This window comes from Vicia villosa, linkage group LG3 (assembly GCF_029867415.1).
Source record: "Vicia villosa cultivar HV-30 ecotype Madison, WI linkage group LG3, Vvil1.0, whole genome shotgun sequence".
Classification (NCBI taxonomy): Eukaryota; Viridiplantae; Streptophyta; class Magnoliopsida; order Fabales; family Fabaceae; genus Vicia; species Vicia villosa.
Window position 1 is genome coordinate 42,190,947 of NC_081182.1, and position 23,812 is coordinate 42,214,758.

General features: G+C 36.0%; 1 protein-coding gene across 1 annotated transcript; it reads right to left on the bottom strand.

The window, feature by feature from the left end:
• Positions 1-11,949: 11,949 nt before the first annotated feature.
• Positions 11,950-18,245, bottom strand: LOC131661150 (uncharacterized). Its single transcript, XM_058930581.1, has 9 exons — positions 17,982-18,245; positions 17,774-17,896; positions 14,624-14,704; positions 14,447-14,535; positions 14,282-14,356; positions 13,178-13,239; positions 13,025-13,087; positions 12,701-12,877; positions 11,950-12,351 (listed from the first exon to the last, which is right to left on the bottom strand). The coding sequence occupies exons 2-9, from the start codon at positions 17,894-17,896 to the stop codon at positions 12,284-12,286; spliced, it is 738 nt and encodes a 245-aa protein (XP_058786564.1). The 5' UTR covers positions 17,982-18,245; the 3' UTR covers positions 11,950-12,283.
• Positions 18,246-23,812: the final 5,567 nt, after the last annotated feature.

Here is a 23,812-nt window from a genome sequence, read left to right on the forward strand (position 1 = left end):
AAACGTCAGCGCCCAACTCCAACATTCCTAGACCATCTTCGGCGTTATCTCTATAGATGGCTTGGAAGAGATCCAGTTGGTCAGCAAAAATAGAAATTTTGGGGGAAATCCTCCTGTATGCTCCAAAATCTGATCTCAGACATAGTACATGAATTTCATAGCCCACTAAAGGGACTCTTGAGATTTCCTTTATGTATCAGCCAGGTCCTCCTCGAGGCCTTTCAAAAATTTGGCTCGATCATCTTTCATGTGCTCAAGAGTTTTTCAGTTCCTCTTCCAACTCGCGACATGCTTTCGCTGCATCTTCAGAAGCCTTTTCCAACGTTTCTCTCCCTCGACAAGAGAAGTCTTCAATTCCATTGTCTGATCAGTCAAAACTGACAGAGAACTGTATCGTTTCACCTTATCCTGGAAAGAGTTAGCAAGCTTGACTTTTTTCCTTAGCTCAACCAATTTTTGCTCAACCATGGAATTCTCCTACTCAAGGGCCTCACATTTCTCCTTCAATTCATCCAGCTCCCTAGAAAGGTTACCAGAACCTAATACATCATCCTGGCCACCAGCTACCATCAAAACCAAATATCGGACCTTGAACTGGGTGCGAGAAGCATCCACAAAAAAAATGACTTGTATGTTACAAACATGTTCCAGACAAAAGCTAGGTCCTTAGTGGGCACAACAGCAGTAAATTCCTCTAGGGTGCTAGGTACTCGAGAGGGAAGAATGACGGGGAGCCAGAAGAAAGGAGTAAGAGCCTCCAACTCAACATATTCTAACAAACGACCCCATTTAGAAGAATCCTCTTCAACGAGAGTTGACAGACAATTATCTTGATTCCTCTTGATAGGAGAAAGGGATGGTGAATGCTCACTGACAGTGAGGTCGTCCGCCGCAATAGTCAATGGTTCCACCTCAAGAGTTGTAACCTGGGATAATAGTCAAAGTTAATGTCAGGATAATAACTATAATTAGTGTTTTAACCACCAGAGTGAGAGTAGTTGCATCAGTAGAAATTTCCACCACTTGACCCGATGAGTCGGTCGTAAGACCTTGGTCCTTGGCAAGCACGGGAAACATTTGCAACTGATTCATATTATCTGCAAGATATAAGTTACACTTGTTAAAAAAGGAGGTGCCTAGGTTACCATCCTCACTAAGGAGTTATTGCCTCCCTGCATGACCGTGAGCACTGATAGTCACACAAGTACCAATTTATTTATTCTTTTGCTGAGAAGTAGACAACTTTTACAGGACTAAATCCTTCTTCATAGTCGATCCCTTAATATTAAGTGCACATCCTCCTTCATTTTTACCTCCTTGGAGGATAAAGGATTTATCCCGGTATGGTAAGAAGAAAGGTTCCAGCAGAAGTGAACTTAAGACTTGTATTTGAAAAAAAGCACTCTTACATGAATTAATGATTTTTTTAATTACTAATACATACTCATAGATGTAAGTGTAGTCAATTTTTGAGTTTGAAGAAAGTAATAACGATAAGTTGATTAATAAGTGGTCTTTTATGTTAGTGAGTGTTGGAGGGGCTTTGAGTCACGACTCACACGTGATTAAATTAGGAACCCTAAGCTTGATCTTGATCATCCAACTGTTAAATATAATTTTATTGAGAAAGACGTTTGGGAGAAGTTTTTCAAGTATCGTAGTTCTATTGATTTCTTAGTTAGTAGTAATCTTATTTTCTGAAGAATAATATTATTGTGTTTAATGTTGATGCTTTTTAGATATAGCCATGTAAATTAATATTTTCACTATGTTTATAATAAGTTAAAAGTCAATAAGGAAAGGAAAATAAGGAGAGAGAAAACAAATATCTCCATAGATTGTCTCGTGAGGGTTACAAAAAATTTGAGGAATAAATGATTAATAATTTAAAAACAACATCTGCGAGATGACTTAATATGTCCTTATTGGGACCCAACTCCACCATCACGACATGAGAAGTAGAAAAAGGCCCGACAAAGACCGGGTGGAGAGTTCACTTCGGATGCCTCATGTGCAGTCACTGAGAAGATTGTAAGTTAATTTTTTTGTCAATTGGAATATTAAATGTAGGATTTATTGTGTATAATATAGATTTGGTAATGATATCTTATTCATGTTATGTGTAGGACTTCTTGATTGATATGGTGAGTCAAGGTTCCTTTGTTCCACGTGTATAACATGATATATTAGTAGGAGGAATCATAACATATGAGCATGGTGGACGTGTGCGTGGTGTTGGACAAGATATCATCCTAAGATTATACTTTGGATCATCATGAAAGAGAAAATATTTGTGCAAGAAATAGATGGATGAGCTTGTTTATAAGAAGTTAGAAGAAAGGTTAGCACATGACCGGGAATCCCAAAAGGAAGAAATTGTCTCTGAAACACATAATAAACATTGTCTCTACAGGTATTGTTGATTCTTGGGAGTAGGTAATATATATTTATAATACCATGCTAATGATTTATACCATATAAAAGTTTTTTGAAATCAAGAGCTTTTGTGAATATATCAGTTAATTGAGAAGCATCAAGAGCTTTTGTGAATATATCAGTTAATTGTTTGGCTGTTCAAATATGCTCAAGGATGATGTTCTTATCTTTAATCAGTTCCTTGACGAGATGATGACAAATATCATTATGTTTGGTTATGTCGTGTTGGACGAGATTTTTAAAGATATTTATTGAACTCAAGTTGTCACAATACAATGTCATAACATCTTAAGTAACATTATACTCTTTGAGAATTTGTTTCATCCACAACAATTGAGTGTAACTTCTTCCAGCAATAATATACTTTACTTCTACGATTGAAAGTGACACACAATTTTGCTTTTTGCTGAACCAAGAGATTTAATTGTTCCCAAGAAAGAAACATCCACCAGATGTAATTTTTCTATCTTCAACATTCCTTACCAAGTAAACATCACAATATACCATCAACAAGGAGTTTGTACCAAAGGAGTACAAAAATCCATAGTCAGATGTTCCACTTTTGTATTAGTTGATACATTTGTCTTAAGTAAGATGGATAACCTTAGGATTGACTTTATATTGAACACATACTCCCACATAAAAGATGATGTCAGGGCAACTGGCCGTAAGATACAAGAGGCTACCAATCATACTCCTATAAAGGCTTTGATCAACAAAGACTCCTTTTTCACCTTTTGTCTTGAATGAGATGGATAATCTTAGTATTGGACAAAATAATCAACCATCTTGCTTGACATTGCTCCAAACACAATATCGTTAATATATATATATATATATATATATATATATATATATATATATATATATATATATATATATATATATATATATATATATATATATAAGTTATCATAAGATTCTCATTGTCCTTCTTCACAAAACAGAGTCTTCTCAATTCCTCCTAGGACATAACTATTCATATTGAGAGATTTTTCCACTCTCTCATACCAAGCCTTGGGAGCTTGTTTGAGGAAATATAAAACTGTTTTTTAGTTTGTAGACGTAGTTGGGAAGGCATGGTTCATTAAATACCTTGGGTTTCTCAACATAGACTTCCACATTCAAGTACCCCATTGAAGAAGACACTTTTCACATCCATCTGAAGAGTTTAATTTAAACTAAAGGACACAGGGCAAGCCAAGTAATAAAATGATAGCTTTGAGACGAGAAACGAGAGCAAAGGTATCATAAAAGTCAACCCCTTTGATTTGAGTGTAGCTTTGAATACAGGACGAACTTTATTTCTAGTAACATATCCATTTTCATCATACTCATTCTTGTAAATCCATTTAGTTCCACTAATATTTGCATATTTAGGTTTAGGAATAAGCTTCCAAACTTTATTTCTCTTAAAACGAACAAGATTTTCCTGTATTACATTTACTCATAACTCATCACTTAAGGCTTTTTTCGCATTCTTGGGTTTAATTTTTAAAATGAAACTCATATTATATATCATCTCGCTGTAATTAACTTGATCTTTTCTCTGTGTAGTGACTTCTTCATCCAAGTTTCCTATGATGTTATTGATAGAATGATTCTTCTTGACCTTGGATGATGGTTATTTTCTTTCAACAACAATATTCACAACATCATTTGAATCTCCATCCTCTTTAGCAAACTTCATGTTGTTCTCTACATTGTTTAAATATATTTATTGTTGTTTTGACCGGTGAGATCATGATCTTTATCTTTGTGAATAATCACTTTATGTTATCCATCATTAACAAAAACGTTTATAGACTACATCATTGATTATGTACTATTATTAAACACCTGATACGCCATATTGTAAATGGAATAACCTAGAAAAATGTCATAGTCGTTCTTTGGATTAAATTTCCTTTTTTGTTCATAGTCAGTAAGAATGTATCAAGCACTGCCAAACACATAAAAATATTTAACGACGGGCTTCATCCCTCCTTCATATATCATAATGAGTGATAGTGGTACCTGATCGAAGTATTACTCGATTGTGAATATGATAGACAATGTTATTTTCTTGAGTCCAAAAATGATATGACAGGTGTTTATCATGGATCATAACTCTCTCCATTTCTTACAAGGTGAAAATTCTAGTAACACACACTCGATGTCAAACTGGATGTTATGACATCCAAAATTACGCAGCACAGACAGTAATAACAAAACAACATAAAACAGTAAAGAACACACATATTTGTTTACCCAGTTCGGTTCAAACAACCTACTCTGGGGGCTACCAAGCCAGAGATGAAGTCCACTATCAGTAGTCTCAATTCAAAGCTAAACTCCCCCATTTACAACTTCTCGCTTAATCACTACCCAATGACCCTTCTACCTAGGTTCTACCTAGATATGGAATATCTCCATTCCACTCCCCCTCAATCACAGCAATGATTACACATAAATAAACAATTACAGATAGAAGACACACTTCAAAAACACACCTTGATCTGCTTAAAAGCTTCAATCAAGAGACACACACTCGTGCTTAAAAGCTTAGAGTGACACAACAAAAACACAAACTAATTCCAACGCAATTATCAAAGATAATAGCGTGGATCACACGAGACAGTTACAGAACAGCAGTTCTTCACAATACACAATCTTCTGTCTACGTTCCAAATTAGGATTGCAGTTCTTTTTATATGCAGTCTTGGGCCTTGGGCTTTTTAAGAAATACATTAGGGTTAACAAATTTAACCTAATTCACACGCCAACTGTCTGTTACACAATGTGCTGTCAGTAGGATCTTCTGAACGAAATTTGCAGCACTCAATAAAAAGTTTTCTAAACAGATAAAAGTGATAAATCAGGAAACACAATTAATAAACACTAACAACTCCTGCTGTCACACATGGATGTCATGACATCGATCATGACATTCACTACAAAACCTGTATTAGCTCCACACATATATGCAACATGCAAATACACAATCAACCAGGTGTGTTTTACCAATAATGCAGCCAACATGCAAACACCTTCAATCTCCCCCTTTGGCAAAATTTTGGCTAAAACATCCTGTCACACCATACCATAGAAAAACTTGCAGCAAATAACTAAAACACAATAACACAAGCTAATACAAACAAACAACATGCATCACCAGTATGCACACAGTGCTCAGACAAAAACAGACAAACAGCCACAAGAGTAGCACAAGCACAAACAGATCAACACAAAGATAAGTAAATAGAATTGTTGATCACACACAACCACCATTATTGTTGTTTTGGGGTGACACATAATACTTCTCCCCCTGTTTGGCCACAAATGTTGCCAAAACCAACAGAAGTGTCTTCTCCACCTGTATTTTTTTGTTGACTCTATAGTTTTTCAAGGATGCAGAGTCCCAACCTGCTTCGCAAGTTCTCAAACTGTGTAGCCTCAAGAGCTTTTGTGAAGATGTAATTGATTTTGTTAGAAGCATTCTCGTCACTCTTGTTAGAATCATCTTCAATATGCATCATATGTACCATTCGCATACTTGTATCATTCAGAGTTCTTTCAGGGTTACCCCCTTCTGAGTGAGTGTGTGGGTAAGGTATTATTTCAAGAGAGATGAACCGAGATTGTTGAGGCATCTCAACATTGTGAGTTAGCTCTAAACCTGTTTATGAGGTAAAATTGCACTCTGTGATCATACTAGGGCTATTGTGGTGGGATGTCATCTGATAGTTCTCCTGGATATCTAGCTTGTTGGTAATATCTGGATCAGTAGTTGACTTTTGTACGAGGTTTTATTTGTCCTCCACCTTGTTTTTGATGTAGTAAGGCATAGTTACGACATTTCACTCTATATTCTGGTGAGATACACCAAGGTATGTCCAGCTTGATTTAAACCAGTTCAGCAGATTAGTAGAAATCATACCTGTCATCAGCTTAGCATCTTCAGCTGTGATTACAAGTATCCTGCTCTCCTTGCTTACTTGATCTTTCAAGTGTGACTGTGAGTCTAGAGCTCTTTCCATCCAGAATCTTGAGACTTGGTCTATCTCTAGAATCTTCTTTCTCAGGGAATCCTGACTGTTCGTGGATACCTTCCTTGGGACAGTATTTGGAGCAGTGATATCCTTTTGAATGATTCTTTGAATATTTATTGAAGAAAAAGTTCATCAATCCCATATGCTTTGTTCGTCTCAATTTGCACAATTGAGCTCTCAGCCAATTTTGATGTTAAGACATCTGTATTAACATTGACCTGATCTGCTGAGTGAGTCAACTCACTTCCTTCTACAATATCCTTTATGACTGTTTTGTTCTTGTTTGTAGCTGAGAAACCTACATCCTTTTTGTGATGTTTGTTTCGCATGGATTTCCTTTTTCTGGAGTTTCCTGCTTTCTTTACATCCTTCTCTTCAGGTATGTGATGGCTTGAGTGATTAGCTTTCACCCATGGCTTTTGTTGCGATGGCTTCTCTTTAGTCAGGTTTTCCTGATGAGGTGTACTTCTATAGGAAGATTCCTGAGTCTCAGGGCAAGTGAACCTCAGGTGACCTAACTTACCACATTGATAACACCTTTTGGCTGAGATAGAAGTGTGTTGAGCCTCTTGTTCTGCCTTCTTTCCCCTTTTTGTGTCTTGCACCTCTCCTTCTAGATCAACAATGTTCATCATGAGTTTTATTCTTTCTTCTTGTAACAGTGCATAAGCATTTTCATACATTGTCAATCTCTTGCTCAATTCTCCATTTAGTACACACATCTTAGAATATCCAGTAGCTAGTTCTTCGCTGGTGAGTTCTTCAATGAAGATCTCATCATCAAACTCATCCATTTCTTTTATCAGGACTCTTGTTCTCGGAGTAGGAGCTTCCGATTTGATGGTCCTTTCTTGATCTTTTTCTTCATTGATCCTTTTGGTCATGGGATAAGTAGTTAGAGACTTGGAATTTTTTGGCTCCCATAGATAACAATTATTTTCAGATCTGACTCCTTTCATGACTTCTTCATTTTCTTTGTTGGTAACAACGCACTCTTCTTTAGTGAATCTGACATACATTCCTTCATCACACAGTTGGCTGATGCTTATAAGGTTTGTGGCCAGTCCTTGCACAAGTAGAACATTATGTAAGTTAGGAACACCCTGACCTTGTATCATGCCAACACCTTTGATTTCTCTTACATCTCCATCACCAAGAGTCACATAGTTGGATCCCTCAGGTTTGAGGTTTACTAGTGAGTTCGTACTACCAGTCATATGGTTTGAGCAACCACTATCAAGGTACCAATCTTCTTTGGTGGGCATTCTTAGAGCGGTGTGTGCTATTAGAGCAACATTCTTAGCTATCCCAGATTGCTTCCTGTTACAAGTATCATGATCAAGTTTGACTTGTTGAGTTTGGTCTGGATATCCAAATAGTCTGAAACAAAATGGTTTTATGTGACCAAATCTTCCACAGTGATGACACCTCCATTTTTGGAACCTTTTCTTTGAGTGCCTCCTTTTTATGTTTCCTTGATGTTGTGACATTTGGATTGACATCTGGTTAGTCACACACGTCTTGGATTCTATCCTCCTGAGTCTAGAGATTAATTCCTCTTTAGCCACAAATCCTACTCCAGACATGTCTCCTGATCTTTGTCCAGATTCCAGAGTTTCTTCTAGAGTATCAGATCCATTGTTCAGCATTTTGAATGACTTGGTCATTTGATCAAGTTTGTGGTTCAACATGCTTACTTCACTACTGAGGGAGTCTATGGTTGCAAGATGTTTAATCGTCTCAGTTTCTAGTTCTCTGATGCCAATTGAAAACTCTAGTAACACACGCTCGATGTCAAACTGGATGTAATGACATCCACAATTACGCAGCACAGACAGTAATAACAAAACAACATAAAACAATAAAGAACACACAAATTTGTTTACCCAGTTTGGTTCAAACAACCTACTCTGGGGGCTACCAAGTCAGGGATGAAGTCCACTATCAGTAGTATCAATTCAAAGCTAAACTCCTCCGTTTACAACTTCTCACTTAATCACTACCCAATGACCCTTCTACCTAGGTTCTACCTAGATATGGAATATCTCCATTCCACTCCCCCTCAATCACAGCAGTGATTACACATAAACAATAAACAATTACAGATAAAAGACACACTTCAAAAACACACCTTGATCTGCTTAAAAGCTTCAATCAAGAGACACACACTCGTGTTTAAAAGCTTAGAGTGACACAACAAAAACACAAACTAATTCCAACGCAATCATCAAAGATAATAGCGTGGATCACACGAGACAGTTACAGAACAACAGTTCTTCACAATACACAATCTTCTGTCTGCGTTCCAAATTAGGATTGCAGTTCTTTTTATATGCAGTCTTGGGCCTTGGGCTTTTTAAGAAACACATTAGGGTTAACAGAGTTAACCTAATTCACACGCCAACTGTTTGTTACACAATGTGCTGTCAGTAGGATCTTCTGAACGAAATTTGCAGCACTCAATAAAAAGTTTCCTAAACAGATAAAAGTGATAAATCAGGAAACATAATTAATAAACACTAACAGCTCCTGCTGTCACACATGGATGTCATGACATCGATCATGACATTCACTACAAAACCTGTATTAGCTCCACACATATATGCAACCTGCATATACACAATCAACCAGGTATGTTTTACCAATAATGCAGCCAACATGCAAACACCTTCACAAGGTATGGTTCTTCCATTTGATAATCTCGTAATCCTTTCAACATTACATAAAGAAGAAAAGCTAGAGTTTTTAAATTCTCTGTGAATAATCATACCAATTCCTTCTCCTTTTTCACGTTGCAAACAAAGACAAAGAGTTTCAAAAATAGCAAAGGTGTATGAACTCTCATATGAATAAACTCAACCCAAGTGTATTTAGAGTAGTCTTCAACAAAAACAAAAACATATATCTTCCCTTCAAGACTCTCAACTTACATGAGTCCTATGAAATCCATAAGTAGTAATTCAAGAACACAAAGAATAGTAAGAAATTGAACCTTCTTGTGAGACATTTTGGCTTGCTTTTCAACCTGCCAGCCTCCATAGGTTCTACCTTCTTCAATCTTGAGATTAAGTATACCAACAATAGCCTTTTCAGTAGTAATCTTCCTCATACTTCTAAGATTCATGTGCATAAGCTTCTTTGGCCAAAACTTAGTTTCTTTAACTATAGAGATTATACATGATTGGGGTTGAATCCCATTAGAGGATAACGGCATATAGTAGTTGCTAGTGGATATAAACCCTTCATGAGTTAAGTGTGTTGTTTGTTTGTAACATTGCATTCTTTGAGAGTAAAATTGACACTTAATTCTTGATCACATAGTTGGATAATACTGATGAGGTTAACTTTAATATCATCAACCAATAACACATCATTAAGATAAGGAAGACCAAAAATGTTCAACTAACCATTTCCCTCAATTTTTCCTCTAGCATCATCACCAAAAGTAACATAGTTGTTGGAATACAATTTGATGTTTTTCAGATAGTTTCTTTCATTAGTCATGTGTGTATAACTACCATTATCGAAGTACGGTCTTCTCTAGATGAAATGTTGACTTGATTCTTAGGCATCACACTCTTGAGGACGGGGGTGAGACTTCATACTCCACTTTGTATGAAAAATTTTCTCGTACAATTTATAGCAGAAAGGTTGAATGTGACCATGACGACTACAATAATGACGTACCCAGGGACATTAGTATGTTGGTAGTCATGTGCGGTAGATTGTTGCGACATTATACGAGACATCTTGGTTTCCACTTTACATGTAGAAGGAACAAATATAATCTTTGGGGTGGATGATCTGCCAGTATATTCAAGTCCCATCATTTTCTTTGCAGGTTTGCCAACACTTAAAATAACACTAAGATTATCAACTCTAGAATTCATCATGAGCACAAATTTAGTCATTCCTTCAAGTTCAAAATTGAGACGCCCAACTTCTTGTTTTAACTCCACAATAGTGAACATGAATCTGATTTTGTTTTAAAGAAGCGTTTTAATTATTTCCTTCTCATTTTCAATAACTTGGGATTCTTCAATCCGCTTCAAATAAAGAGTTTTATAAGATTCAGCAAGGGCATCATCAGATAGCTCATCTTCATCACTTATATTTTCATTATAGTTAGGAAATACATTAGCACTAGGTAACTTGGTATTAAAAATCTCTTTGACGCATGTAGTAAATGCTACAACACTACTTGTTTGATTGAATTCACTTCCTTCATCAGACTTAACGTCCGAAAAAGTGGCCCTGTAGCCTTTTCCTTTTTTTCTCAGAAAATTAGGTCATTGTGCTTGGATATGCCCAAATCCTTCACATTCATGACATTGGATTCCTTTTGATATGTTAAGATAGCTAGAGTTTTGTCTTTCCTTATCTTTTCCTCGATGTTGAAAGTTGTCATGTTTTAGATTCTGTTGTTGATTGTGTTTAACCTGTGTAGAGACATTATTGTTTTCAGATTTTTTATGAAGTCTTCTCATAACCTTGATAAAATTCTTAACAAGCATGACAGTAGATTCAATAATACTTTCATCAATGGCATTGGATATCTGGTCTCCACAATTAATAATATTGACTTTAAACACTACTTCTTTACTCTTCTCAAATTTGTCATCAAAAGTGAACAAGGAGCCAAATAATTCAACTACTCTTCTCAAATTTGTCATCAAAAGTGAACAAGGAGCCAAATAATTCAACGTTCATTGTGGAGATATTGTGTTTCCTCAATAGCAATAACCTTCATATCAAACCTCTACGGAGATATTTTGTGTTTCCTCAATAGCAATAACCTTCATATCAAACCTCTAAGATAGAAATATCATAGTCTTTTTCACAAACTTCTCTTTTGACACCTTTTCACCAAAAGCAAATGAATTATTGGCAATGTTACGTGACAAACATTGAAGTCAGCAATAATTTCCTCCTCAAGCATTTTCAAATTTTCATGAGGAATCGAAGTCTTGACTTCCAAACTTTGGTGTGCATTATTAATTTCACTCAAATATATGATGGCAGTCTATAGATGATAGATGGATGATTTAGTAATCTTAATCATCATTGTGATAAATAATTCTACCAAACACAAGTAGAAGTAATTGTAACTATATTTCTTCACTTATTTAGTTCTATTTTTAAGGTGACAGTTAACTATATTCCAGGGATGAAGAGCCATAATAGGCCATTTGAAACCTCGTAATAAATGAGTTGCAGGAAAGTTCCCTTGCACACACACCATCCACTATGCGGGGTGGGGTGATGAGCAGGAGGATCAAACCTAGTTTCCACTGCCTGGGCAACCAAAAGAAACCAAAACAAATTTGGGAGCTTTATCACAATCGATTTGTTTGTAGCAAATAAGTATTGGAAGATAACGCCAAAGATCCGGTTTTTCGAGTTTTTTCCAGTTCTGTGATGGCCAAGTCTTCCAAACTGGCCAGAGATCCGGCCTCCAGTCTGGTTCTGATTACCTTCCAAGTGTAAAAAATCAGTTTAAGTTTAGTATGTGTGGCAATGTCAAATTACAACAAATTGGGATTCAAGTGCGGAGATAGGACAACTGACTGAAACTAGTCACCACTAAACAGTTGCATACCACTAGACCAAGATGGTCTAGCTTTTGGACAGAACAACGTCACCTCTAGCTCAACCTGCCGAACTTACAAGGGAAAAGAATACAAAAACAAAACTGCAGGAACATGGCTGAAACACTGACCCCTTCAAATAATACAAAATAAAACTCTAACAAATAACTAAGCAGAGAGGCAACCCTCTTCTAACAGATCATATACATGACAACCAACGCCCAGTGATCAAGCAGCTGCTCCACCGCCTGCTTCAAAATCACGTCCACGGCCTCTTCCCCTTCCACGCCCTCGGCCTGCAAATCGTAAAAAATTTAGTATAACGTCCACTTACGTTTTGGAAGAAAATGCAAAAAAGAACTAATCAAACAATAGGCATACAGCAGCACAAGAAGTGCTTGTAAATTTTACTACAACAAGTCAACAACCACTGAAGTAACCAGTAGGTCAACAACTTTAAAATGCCTATACAGGTAGGAAATACAAGGGATAAAGGAAACTAAAAGATACAATAAAGAAAACAATTGGTGAATTCAATAGGAATAACCATGTAATGCAAATAGTACACAGCAAAATACATGTCTGGACTAAAATAAAGAACTTATTCATATCCAGAACCTGAATTTGGTGGAATCGCATGCTTACCCCGTGGCGCAGGTGGTGCATCGTATTCACCATTGTCGTAGTGTCCAACCGGCTGGGAGCCATAGCCTCGTCCTCGCCCACGGAAAGCACGACCCCATGCACGGCCACGTCCTCTACCACCATAGCCACGTCCACCATCCCAACCATCACCATATTCCATACCCCCGTTGTACATTCCTATAAAGAATAAATTGTGTAGAAATAAGAAGACTCAGTTTTACAGGAAACCATAAAAGGGTTCAAAAAGGAATTTTTGATCATTCTATATGATTCATACTGCATCCAATTGCAGTTAAATAAGCGAAACAGAGTACTCAGCAATACCTCTACCTCTTCCCCTGCCCCTTCCACGCCCCCTTCCCCTTCCTCGCATCCTTGGCGAGCCTTCTGTAACAAAAATATTGTAAGCAATTAAACATGCCATAATGATCATAACCATTCACTCTTGAAATATCAAAGAAAAAACTATACACTCACCTCCTTCCTCTTCGTATTCATTTAAAGGTTTGACTTGATCCGCTGGGAGAGGGGGTTGATATCTGTAGGAGGAAAAACAACTTAGATCATGCCAACAGAGAATACGGTAAAAAAGAAGAAGACTTATCAGACATAGTGGGAAAGACAACCAGACTGCGACTTGCGTAAATCATGACTGAATCCTAATACTTGCAGAGTTGTATATTTAATTCTTTTTAGGAATGCATCCATTAGTGGGAGTCAACATTTAGAAAAGCAAAAAAATAACACCACAAACTGATACCATTCCATCAGTCTACATCAAACTAAGGTAACAATAAATACAGCAGCCCAAAAGGCATAGTTACATAGTATTTACCACACTCCTTTGAAGTTAAGGGTCTAACAAGTTCTTCCTCCTTAACAAAGTATTTGAAAAATCATGTACAAATTAAAAGTCAAATGCCAAAGGTGTCAAGTAAATTTATATGAACTTATTACAGACCCTCTTTGTTTCTAAAATTACACATACAACAACACTTGGTTAAGCATTTAACGAGACAAAGGGAACATTTTAGGATAAAATGTAAAACAGTACTTGGTTTAGTTTTCTAGACACTGAGAGTTATATTCACGTGTACTTCAGTAAAACACTAGTCCTTTCTCATTTTGGATTCAGTTCAGCAAGCTATCTAAAGCTTGTGACGATAAAATAGTAAAAATTATTCTTAACATCTATATCATGAAAGCAACATATAGTAACACATACTACAAAAACAGAGTGACGCTGTGGAAGCTACTGTATATTTAGCACTTTACAGTGATCCGGAAACTTACAGAAGCACAGTAGCAAGGGGAAAATGCTTACAAGACTATATATGTACTGATTATAAAAACAAATAAACTCTGTCCAAGTGATTTAACAAAAGAGGACGGATAAACACTTATTAATGAGTCCAATTTGCCAATATCATAAAGTTTTGTAGTTTATGAAACAAACTAACTAGTCCAATCTTAACTAGTGATCAAGTAGTTTGCTTCAAAAATAACTAAGCACGTCAAATGATTAAGTATTGAACACAATTTAGAGATACATATGTCATACAATATCATGAAAGTTCATACCCTGTGGAGGATGTATCCAGCTCTTTCTTTGACAAAGTAATTGTGATCATTGAAACGTGACGAGTGGTTTCCAAACTGAGCAAGTAAAACACAATAATAAAAAATCACACACATGCATACATAGATTGTTTAATAGGGTAGCATAGAGAAAACAATAAGACATACGGAAGAAGGCCTTCTTCTAGTGGTTCCCATGTGTCGGTTATATCAGTTGATCCAATTTGAGTGTTCTGGTGCAGACCAACAATCCTTCTCTGAAACAAGTAGAAAGAACAGTCAAAATATTATGATAACCAAAAATGCCAACCAATGTAGTGCATATAGAGATATCGAGTCTCCAACCTTTATTAGCTCGGTAATCATTACAGTTTTATTTATTGCACGTCCCATTGCTTTAAGAACAATTTCATCAGATCCTTTCTCCTAAAGAAAACAAATGTAGAGCAATATTAAAAGTCAGACAAAACTTGTTTAACAGATGAGTTGCTTTTTGAAGAAAAATTTGTTCCTGTAAATGTGTCATTTTCAAAATTCAGCACAAAATTAAATATTGTTTTGTCAACTATACCCTTAACTAATTGAATAGAGAGAAATGAGTGGAATGACCAAAAAAATAGTTTAGGGTATTATCGAAAAGAGAAATAGTTATATTAAAAGTAACAAAACTGATTGATTTTCTTGATGTGTAAATAACCATAAAACAACAATTAAAAAGGAGCAGAGAGACAGATTGCCTTGTTTGTAATTGGCAATGTCTAGCTCCAACTGAAAACGTTTGGCCGCGTTGTCTAGGTTATAGATACGCTTCAAGTAGTTCCACATTTCTTGGGCAGTGGAAAAAGATCGCAAATTATTAATCATGTGAGGATCAATAGTACCGAGAATCCAAGTGATAATCTGAGCATCTTCTATTTCCCATGCATCTAAGTCAGTTGTCTCTAACGGTGCCAAAGAGACATCGTCCAAGTGACTCCATAATCCTTTCCCTTTGACATGCATCCGAAACTGAAATTCCCAAACAAGATAATTCTTTCCGGTAAAACGAACACAAATATGATCTATCTCTTCTTCGAAAGCCATAATATCAGAGATGACTTAAGAACAATTTTGTTAACGTAACAATTTTGTTAACGTGAAACAAGAAACACCAACGGAACACTGAAGAAAATACTTGCCGACACCAAATCAACACCCCAATTCAGGATACTCGCCGACACCAAGTCAAAACCCTAATTCTGAATACTTGCTGACACCGAGTCAAAACCCTAATTCAGAATACTTGCCGACACCGATACGATAACACGATCAAAGCAAACACGATTTGTAAGCACCCGAGATTAGAATCGCAATCTTGGAAGAGATTACCGAGAACCGAGATGATTTCAATTACCGAGAAACGAGATCTACCGAGACGATTTCAAGAGCGACCCAGTGGGGTGTCGCTGAATAAAGCCAAGATTAACCTAAAACTCACAGGTTTGATCGAAAACCTACTGATACCATGTCAACAATTCTTGGCTTGATACTTTTATCATTATTATTTCTCGTATATATAAAGGTTACAGGGCTATATCGGTAATTACACTAAATAATTACATTTAAACTAATTCCTATTCACAGATTCTAGAACAATTGATACTTGCATGTGTGGAATGGATCACACCAAACAAAATATAAGAGAAGAGTCCTAAAACCAACATAAACCATTGTAAAATGATTGAGTAAACATTAACCAAGGCAAGAAGAAAAAAATGGCGAAAGAGAAAATAAGCAAGAGCTAAATAGTGGCTATTGCATAGCAGAATTTGAACATATCTGTATTGTTATGCAATACACTATTAAGTACTCCCTCTATTTCACAATGAGCTGTTTCAAAATGAATGTCACTTTCATTTTTCAATGTAGACTGGAGGACACATGTCTTGAGAAATAGCATCTATAACGGAATTTAAACAAACTGTTATTTTCCGCCATCTCCAATTGACAGCACTCATATGAAGTTGGTTTTTCCCACAAGTGTCTTTTAAGGATACTCAATCTCCCACAAAGGTTATAGGTACCTTGCTTCTTATGGTAAACTCTACATCTCAAAGGATGTCTCACCTTCAATGAAGACAAGTTGCCCTATCCCGATCTTTTCAAACCTTCTACCTTGCCTCCTAATCCAAACTCACAGTCCAGTTATATTCCTGCCTCTATTTCAACCATACCTAAGGACCCCATTGTTGCATCTCCGGTTACTCCCACCTCTCAACCTGACAGTCCCAATTCTAACATTTTTCCTGCTCTTAATCCCTCACTTACCACTGTCTCATCTCCACCTAGCATACTTACTGTCATACCCACCAGTGTCCTCTCAATCTTAATCTCTTTCTCCCTTTGCTTGTCCTCATCCAAGCACGAGGGTCAATCTCCTCCCCATCAGCCCCCATCCCATGCAAACCAGATCTAAGGATGGTATTGCATGTCCAAAATTTCGCTATATCCTGCTTATTCCTCATGCTGAGCCTAAAGCCGATGTCCTAATAAACAGGCCTTGTCTATGATTTTATAATAATCTAAATATTAAAAATATATTAATAATATGTACTCATTTATCATTCTATACAAAAGCTCTCTTTCAAAAAAAAGTTATAAATTCTTTCTAATCATCTCCTCCCAAGGCCCTCCCCTCCCTTCCCCCTCAAACTCCCATGCAAAGCCTAAAAGTACTAGATCCTATCCTCAACCCTTTGTTGGGTCACTCACCATATTATCCACCAAGCCTAATATTATTGGATGTGGGGAGGATTGGTTGAGAAGGAATATTTCCCCCCACTTATGACATAACATGTTACATAATTATTGCCCTCTCCAACCAAACCTACATTCTATTCGTCAGGCAATCCATCTTTGCATTCAAATATACCTACATTCTCTCTTCCTATCATCTATTACAGACTCTGTTTGCTCATGCTTGTCACTGGGACTTGTGTATCCCTCTGATTTTTCTGTGTTGCGCATTAGTCATAGACATGTTTTTCAAGGAATTCCTTTCACCAATTGTTTTAGTAAATTCATTTTTTATCTTACATGGTTTTCAATTCATTTGTTTCAAGACAACAGTTTTATTGTATTTCCCATGATGATAGGTTTCAAATTTCAATCCGCTGATTTTAGATAGAGAAATGATGTTTGGATATCAAAAATTTTGATGATGTCATTTTAATTTTTGTAATGTTGAATTGAATTGAATTTGTACCGTGACGCTAGTCTTTCTAGACACAATCCCAAATTTGAATTGAATTAATTTTCAAAGGGGTTAGTAAAACCTACTCTCTTTATAAGCATATAAAACAAAATGTGGAAGTTTTAACATTTGAAATCCCAAATTTAAATCATTTCCTACCTAGGTGTACTTCAATTGAAGAACAATCAAAATCAACATGAATGTGCATTAATTAAAACAATTATTATCATCTAATAACAACGCATGAAGTTATTATTACTAACTTGAAAGAGAGTTGTAGCATATGTGATATAGTTCCTCATCCTTCCTTGAGTGGTAATGCGGATCTCATTTTCGTTAATTGGAGTGTCTGCTTTGGGTTTCTCCACCCTCTGGTATCTATCCATCTGAACACAAACAAAATCAATTCATCAGAAACTTGAAAATGGAAGCATTGATGGAAGAATCTAGGGTTTATAAGGTGACAGATACCGTTTGTGTTGAGCGTGATTGAGATGGAAGCGAGGCAGGGTGGGTGGCTATGGGCGAATTTGCCAATGGTGGTGAAGAGTAGAAAGAAGAAAGGTACACGCAGCGATTGCACTGTCTCTAACCAGAAAGCAGAAGAAAGAGGCTGATGAGGGGGGGTTACATGGTCGCGATGTCGTCGCCGATTAGGCCGCTAAACTCGCCTGGATCGATCTGTCCGAACGATTACCCACTGGGCTTTAATGGCCCAGCCCAGTTATTACTAAGTGAAGGTGAAAATGGAGGATTTATCCTGGCAACCCCGAGTTTGACCTGGCATCCAGAGCTGAGGGTTGCTATTATTTTTTTTCCCTTATTAAATATTTTTGAATTTTTGATTATGCCATAAAATATTTTGAATATTTTGAAATGTTACCGGATTTTGTGCAATTATTTATATTTTTGAAACTGTCGGTTAAAATGTATGGTTTTCTGCAAAAATTATTGTAGAAATATGAGGTTTTAGACAAATTTGGTGCATATATATCAGTTTTTAAAATTTGATAACCCTATAATTAGTATCAGATATTTTAAAAAATCAAATACATACCAAAATTTTCGAATATTTTAAAAATCAGATAGATAGTGATGAGTTTTGAAAAATCCTTAAGTTTTTAACATTTTTAACAACATATAATTGATAAAATATATACATATAATGCAAAAAGTGTTACAATATCAATACAAAGCAAATTATGTTGACTTCCTAACTTCTTCTTCCCAATGCATAATAGGTCCCACATATGATATTTCTCATGATATTGCATCTTCACTACACTTTTGTCCTCATCGGTTTGTGACAGGAGACAATGGATTGAGTTTCAACTTCACCAGAACCTAGTGATTGTTGTTAATAAAATCAACTACAATAATTTTGTGTCTACTCGCAACTATGCATGGAGCTATCACTAATAAGAAGAACGTGATGTTAATTTTCTTGAACAACGAGACCGATATGACACTGTATCTAGAAGCAGTAGGGTTACCCATATCAGGAATCGTCATCCACTTTTCACGACCCTACACACCCAAGCTAGCTACTCGCAACATACTCTTAACTTCAGATACAATGTCATAGAATGTAACACCTTGTATAATATACATCTAGAAAATACATTATATGAAATATTAATTGGTACTAATATAACACAAGTGCCTAACGACATCGGTATATACACGTTTATAAAATAAAAATACAATATATGGCACATGACGTACAATAGTGCCTAAACAAAAATTAAGATCTATGTACAATGTCCTCATTGCACACAATCCACAACAGAAGATCACGATAATAAAGTTTTTGAAAACATCATCGGACAACCTTGTCCTTGCCTTAAACCTGCAAAGAAACATCTGAAAAATAACAAAAATAGTGGGGTGAGATAATAATCTCGATGAGTTCCCCTATCATATGGGTCCACTTGGCTCTAAAGGGGTTTCATATCGATTTTTTAACTTAAGTCATTCATCTTCGTTCTACTTATGTACACCTAAACAATAGAATAAGGACTTAAGCATCTGAGGGGATTTACGCTTCGTATGGAAAACATATAACACGAGCTTAAATAGCTCAATGAATCAGAATTTGGAAATACAAAACATCGTTCCCCGACCGGACCTACGTCTTGGGCAAGGCTCGGTTCATGTAACGACCGTTTTCTTTTAAGTATTTTATGTTACTGTGTGTTATGTGAATTAATTGATGATTATGCTATTTATGTGTTAATTATGTGATTACTTGGTTTTGTGTTATTTTATTGGGAATTATTAGTAAATAACATGAGTTAGTAAGTCTATTAGTTATTGGGCCTAGGATAGAATTAGTAATTGAGAGGTGCTAATTAGAGCCCATTAGCAATATGACAAGTTAGTTAGGGTTTAACAAAACAAGAGAATTGAGAGAATAGAAAGTTAGAACCTCATTTGGAGAAAGAAAAGGAGAAGTTAGGTCAAGGTTCCCAATTGAAGATAGAGTTGTCTTCAAATCTAAACCCAAGGTAAGGATGGGATTCTTCATGATAAGGGAGTGTATGATGATGTTTATGGTGGGTTTTGATTGTATGAGTAGTAGCCTTGGTTGTATGTTGTAGAATCTTAAGATTTATGTTGGATTTTAATGAAATTGTGCTTGAAATCATGTTTTTGATGAAGATTGTTAATGAATGATGTTAGATATTGATTGTGCGTGCCTTTAATTGTTGATTGAGAAGAGTTTTGTGGAGTGGAAGTGGGATTACGCAGGTCTGATAGTTTTGCTATTTTTCTACATAATCGCACATCCGCTAAGCGGCTTTGGTCCGCTAGGCGGAACCTGGGAACAAATTTGAAAATTCGCGAGCTCGCTAAGCGGAGACGCAAAAATGGTTCGCTTCTGGATTTAGTTATGCGAAGCGCGCTTGAAGTCGCTAAGCGAACCTTGTTGTTGAAAACTTTTTTGAAACTTCTATTAGATTTATCTTTTGATCCGTAACTCCTTTTTAAGCGTCGTTTGAACCTCCGTGAAGTTTTAATCAATGTCTATCTAATGAAAATGGTTTAAAAACATTTGGAAACCATTTTAAAGTTTTTCTTGAAATGTATCGTTTGATATTGTGATTGATATTGTGAAGCGAGATATTGTTGTATGGTGATACAACATAGCGACGTGATTGCAAAGTGATGCATTACTATGAATAGTGATGATTGTGTTGTTGTCTTTGAATTTCAATATTGAATTGATGATGTTTAGTTGTTGTGACATGTTGTGAATGTTGTGTTTGTGTGAATGTTGCATCATTGGGTCACATCCATTGCATAAAGAGACGATTGCCTGAAAATGGCAAAAACCGACGATGGTCTTATAATGGCAAAAGCGACAATGTGCCCAATGGCAACTTTTGAGACGATGGAAGTTTTACTCCAAATGGTACCACATGCATTTGCATAAGTTGAGTCGCATATAAATTGCATTTGAATTGTTGAGATGATGAGATGTTTGTTGTGACGTGTTGATAACATACTTGTGAATTCGATTATGTTGTCATAATTGGTTAATAACATTGTTGTCGTTTAAAAGTTATTTTGTGATGAGAAGTGGTGAACGATATATAATCTTTTCCTTGCTATGAATATTATCATACGTTCCTTTATATTTTTTGATATCTCACCCCTTATGTTTGAATGTTACCCTTTGTTGGTAACATGCAGGTAATGATGTGGAGTAGCCGTTTACCTTTTGTAGCTCGAGTCGGTGTTTATGCTCTGATACGTAGCACTCGGGGGATGTTTGCTTGTCTTTGCTTATGTTGATATGTAATGATTGGATTTGATGTTGTTTTATGGAGACTTGTTATTGGCATGTTGCCCATGATGTTATGACTTGAATTTTAAGAGTTTTTGTGAATTTTGTTGCGATGATTGAAGTTAATGAGATATATATGACTAATGATTTATGATTCCTCCGTTGATTGTGTTATGTATCTTTATTAATGAGCCTGCATGAGATTTTGTTTAAGTTGTAAATGTGACGCCTCGAATGAGTTGTTGTCTTTGAGATTTTGCACTCCGATTTCTTATTAAATTGCGGGGTAGATTTGGGGTGTTACAGTTCACGCGTGTTCGTATGATTCGAATTTCATATGGATTTGGGTTCTCCATGAGAACCCACTTCAAAAACTGTCACTCGTATGTGACTCAAATCCACTTAGAGTATCTTTCGTCGTATGGGACTCGAACCTACTTAGACATCCACCTCTCCTCCATGGACTCAATCCATAGTTGGGACTCAAACCCATTGTGAGGCACGAATCATTGGTGTCACATCACCAATTTTACTTTACATAAGCATCTCAATAGTCAAAACGCGACAAAAAATTCTCGTCAAACACCATATGATTATATCATAGCCATCATAGGATTATACAAGATTTCCATGTGATTATATCAACCATAATATATCATAAAATGTTTCCATACAAGCTCATTGAAAATAAATTATGACATCGTTCCCCATCCATGACTTTGGCATTCTCATAGATGGGATGACTCGCCTCAAGCGACTACTCGCTCATGGATGCATACCTCAACACCTCTTATATTCGAGTATCATAACCTAAGTTATTTATCATAACCTAAGTTATCTTTCTAATTCATTCCCCTAGTCATTAACTTATGTTCATCTCACTCTTCATCATAGTTAATTAATTATTAAACATTTAAGGCAAACAATAACTCATAATATAATTCACAACATAAGCATAATAAGATACCATCACTCATTAATCATTATTTAACATGCATGCATAATTTTACTTCATTAAAGGATATAACATTAGATTAGCTTTCCAACGCATCTGACCGCATCTTAATCAGAGTTACGAGACAAAAGTTACATCACAAATAGTGCCAGGAAAAACACAAAATTGTCAGGCTCGCTAGGCGAGACTGGGACAGACTGTAGCACTTGATGCCCCATTAAGTTTTTGAAGGCTCGATGGATGCCCCAGACATGGCAGAGCGAGCGTAGTAGTAATTTCAACTTCCAAAACACCCAAGACCATGTGTTCGGCCCTATATTCCATCATTTTACACCCCTAAGCACCAATAAAACATGGATTACACAAAATATACATGTAGAACAATAAGAACATCATATATTAACATCAATTTTCATGATCATAGAGAAAAACACCTTATCATGACGCCAGACGCTCTTGGAGAAACCACCTAGGCTGGCTAATCTGGAGGTACTTGAGTTTTGGGATGAGCAGGCAAAGAGCGTGATAGCGGTATGCCGACATGTTGTAGAGATGGGTATAGGAGCCATAGAGGCATGCCTCTTTGAGGATGGTTCTCCCCAGTTTTACCCTCGTGCATACCATGGTTTACGAGTTACGAAATATTGTGCGGTACAGGCGGCGAAGGAGGCAGGGGTTAGATATATCCAGTAGTTTACATTGGGATGTTTTATTTTATTTTTTTGTTATTTTCGCACTCCTATTATGTATGAATTATCTTGACTATTTTTTTTTATTAATGTATGAATGTTTACCCTTCTTTAACTTTAAATTTACTTTGATTTTATGTTAATTTAAGTTAATATAAGTTAATGTATGAATTTTGGCGTCATGAAAATTTAATGTTTAACCAATGATGTTGGTTTGATATGAATCAGGAAGGGTTTCAGAGAGGCATCTCTGAAATAATCCTCTTTTGTATTTACCATGCTTTACAAACCTTTTAGGGTACATTTTAAATTTGCATCTTTGAATTTATCCAAATATCTTACGGTGATGCATTTCTAAACCACGTTTTAATTGAAATATGATGAAGCTCGTAATAATACATTTTGGTTGTGATTTAAATCCTCCAATGAATATTTTAAAATTTTCAATGGTGTTGGAGGCACAACTAAAAGTGAAATGAACATTTCTCTTAAAACATGCGCAAGAAGCTTTGATGGTGGAATGAGATTTAAGGAGAAACAATATTTCAACTAACTACATTTCTCGATTTTTTATCTTCTTTGAGTTGTTTTTTCTCAATAAATCAACTGAGAATTTTCACCATTGAAATACACTGTCAAAGTATGGTAGAGAGATATGGACAAGAATAGGTGTTCTTATTTTTATTTCCATCAAATTTAACCGTGAACTTATTAATGCTCCACTAGTAGAGGAATTAATTGAACTCTTACAGAGAGAAGTCACCTTAAATATAAAACCTAGAAGTACATTTCATATATAAAGGTGTGGTGTGGAAACTGGAAAGTATCTAAATGTGCGAATTAGTTAAAAATATCTTAGAAGTAAGTA